At 27.5% G+C, this 2,189-nt stretch overlaps 1 protein-coding gene across 1 annotated transcript in view; it reads left to right on the top strand.

The window, feature by feature from the left end:
* The first annotated feature begins 585 nt into the window (after positions 1 to 585).
* The window catches only part of LOC108572062 (calcium channel flower), a 3,436-nt gene continuing 1,832 nt past the window's right edge, over positions 586 to 2,189 (top strand). The window contains exons 1-4 of the mRNA XM_017934249.1: positions 586 to 661; positions 746 to 866; positions 1,227 to 1,434; positions 1,553 to 1,660. Of these exons, the coding sequence (XP_017789738.1) occupies positions 659 to 661; positions 746 to 866; positions 1,227 to 1,434; positions 1,553 to 1,660 (440 nt within the window). The 5' untranslated portion in view covers positions 586 to 658. The remainder of the gene's footprint in view (positions 662 to 745; positions 867 to 1,226; positions 1,435 to 1,552; positions 1,661 to 2,189) is intronic.

Genomic DNA, 2,189 nt, shown 5'->3' with positions numbered 1-2,189 from the left:
TAATGTATTTTGTTTTTTAACACATTGTCAACCGATTATGTAAATCTACCATTTCTATTTTATCATTCACAACGAATAATATTTCATTCTTATATACTATTCTAAAGAATGTTGTTCCATAATATTATTACATATAATAAAACGTCGTTCAATTTTACATTATTAATTTTCCTAACACAAGGTCCTTTATCAATTTTTCTAAAAATCTTTTTATAAAATTTAGACATCTATTCAACTGTAATTCCTTCGGTTGGTAATCCGTTAAGACTACATAAATAATTCCTTAAAACAAGTTTCAAATAAATTAGCAGCAAAGATTATAATTTGTAAGAATATATTTATATCATAAGTAATAAATTTTGTATATGGAGAATAAAAATCCTCATTTAATATTATGGATACTTATTTAACATTAATTGGTAGAAATCTGATAAAGAGGTTATATATCACTAGGCAAGTTGGTAATAGAAATAGTGCTTAACCAAGAAGAAGTTTACGTGAGAACTACGTACAAAATCGCTGACAGATACAAGCGCCTCTGCCGACATAATTATGAAACTCGCGGGTCGATTTTTCGTACATCAACAGATCCTTATAGTGCTGTCAGTCTCGTTGGGTTCTGTCAGCTGGGGAAGTAGGAGAGTGTAGAACGATAAAAATGGTAAATATGTTTCAAATTAATGAAAGTACAATTCTCTAAATACGTGTTCTATTTTTTTATACTGATATTTCTTTTAATTTTCAGTCGTTCGCTAAGAAAATATCATCGATTATGCAAAGACCAGAACAGGACTCTGTTGCCAAGGACGATGTACCTTGGTGGATGAAATATGCTGGTCGAGGACTCGGTACCGTGGGTAGTCTAAGTACGTTTTTAAAAATAATACATGTTGCAACATATACTTTATCATATAATTAATTTTCTATCACAATTTTTTCTACAACAAACAACATTTTTACATAATAAAAAATACATATTATAATTAATCTTTTGCATATATACACAATATTAAGACACAATATATGCTTATGGTTTCTTACATTTCTTTATCTTTAATTGATTATGCAGTATCGAAACAGTTTATCATCTATTGTTATTGTTATATATTTTTATATTACTTTCATTTATATTATTTACAATTGTTGCTTTGAAAATACATGGTAATAAAGATCTATAACTAATGTGAATGTATGTTTATTTAATACTTTTTATTAATTTGTTACAGTTGCAATTTTTTTTGGAGCATGGAACTGCGCTTCAATACTTTGGGCTTCTATAGATTGCCTGATTAGCGGTATGTGGCAAATGGTAGCTGGTTTTATAGTTGTAATGATAGAAGCACCATGTTGCTGTCTATTTATTGATTTTGTACAAAACTTAAGTGATTGGGTGGAAAAGAGACCATATTGGAATAGAGCAGCTGCATATTGCTTGTAAGTATATTATTTTTTAAACAGATTATTTGATCTACAATGCTACACTTCTTTTCTTTTCTTTAATATTACCTTGCATTATTAATACTTAGATATGCTGTTTTTTTGTTATTTTTAGAATGGCACTTCCTCCAGTCTTCCTTTGTTTTGGAGTAAGTAGCGTATTTGGTAGTGGTCTAATATTTGCAACAGGTGTAATATATGGACTAATGTCACTTGGACGAAAGTAAGTTACTTTTATTTTGTGTTTAATTTTATAAAATAAATCATTAATATTAAAATAACACAGATCATTGATGATATACTTTCATAGGTATAAGTAATTTATGCTATTAAATATATTGCTTTATTTTAATCCTTTGTAATCACATAAATTTTTTAAATAATTGTTTTATTCAGTTAGGAATATGAAATGTGTGGTGTGCTCTTGTACAAATATGTACACATGTTTGCTTGTGGGTGGAAGAGTAACTTGTTGTATTGTCTTCATTATATTTGTTTGTGTTTATGTTTGAATTTATTGCTCTGGATTTTGGGTTCTTTCCATAATATGTAAATCAACTAACATGATTTTCATTTCACCATACAGAATTTTATAAAGTATGTACACAGTCATTCATTCTAAGCAACACAAAACATATCACTTTATATTTTTATCAACATACATCACACACAATGTGTCATTAAAATATAGTAATAAAGTACAATATATTTGATGAATGTTATTCTTAATTTTGTTACTAATACACTAATCA

The sequence above is a fragment of the Habropoda laboriosa genome, unplaced genomic scaffold, assembly GCF_001263275.1.
Source record: "Habropoda laboriosa isolate 0110345459 unplaced genomic scaffold, ASM126327v1 scaffold67, whole genome shotgun sequence".
Classification (NCBI taxonomy): Eukaryota; Metazoa; Arthropoda; class Insecta; order Hymenoptera; family Apidae; genus Habropoda; species Habropoda laboriosa.
Note: the sequence above shows the minus strand (reverse complement) of the source record. Positions and strands in the feature narration are given on the sequence as shown.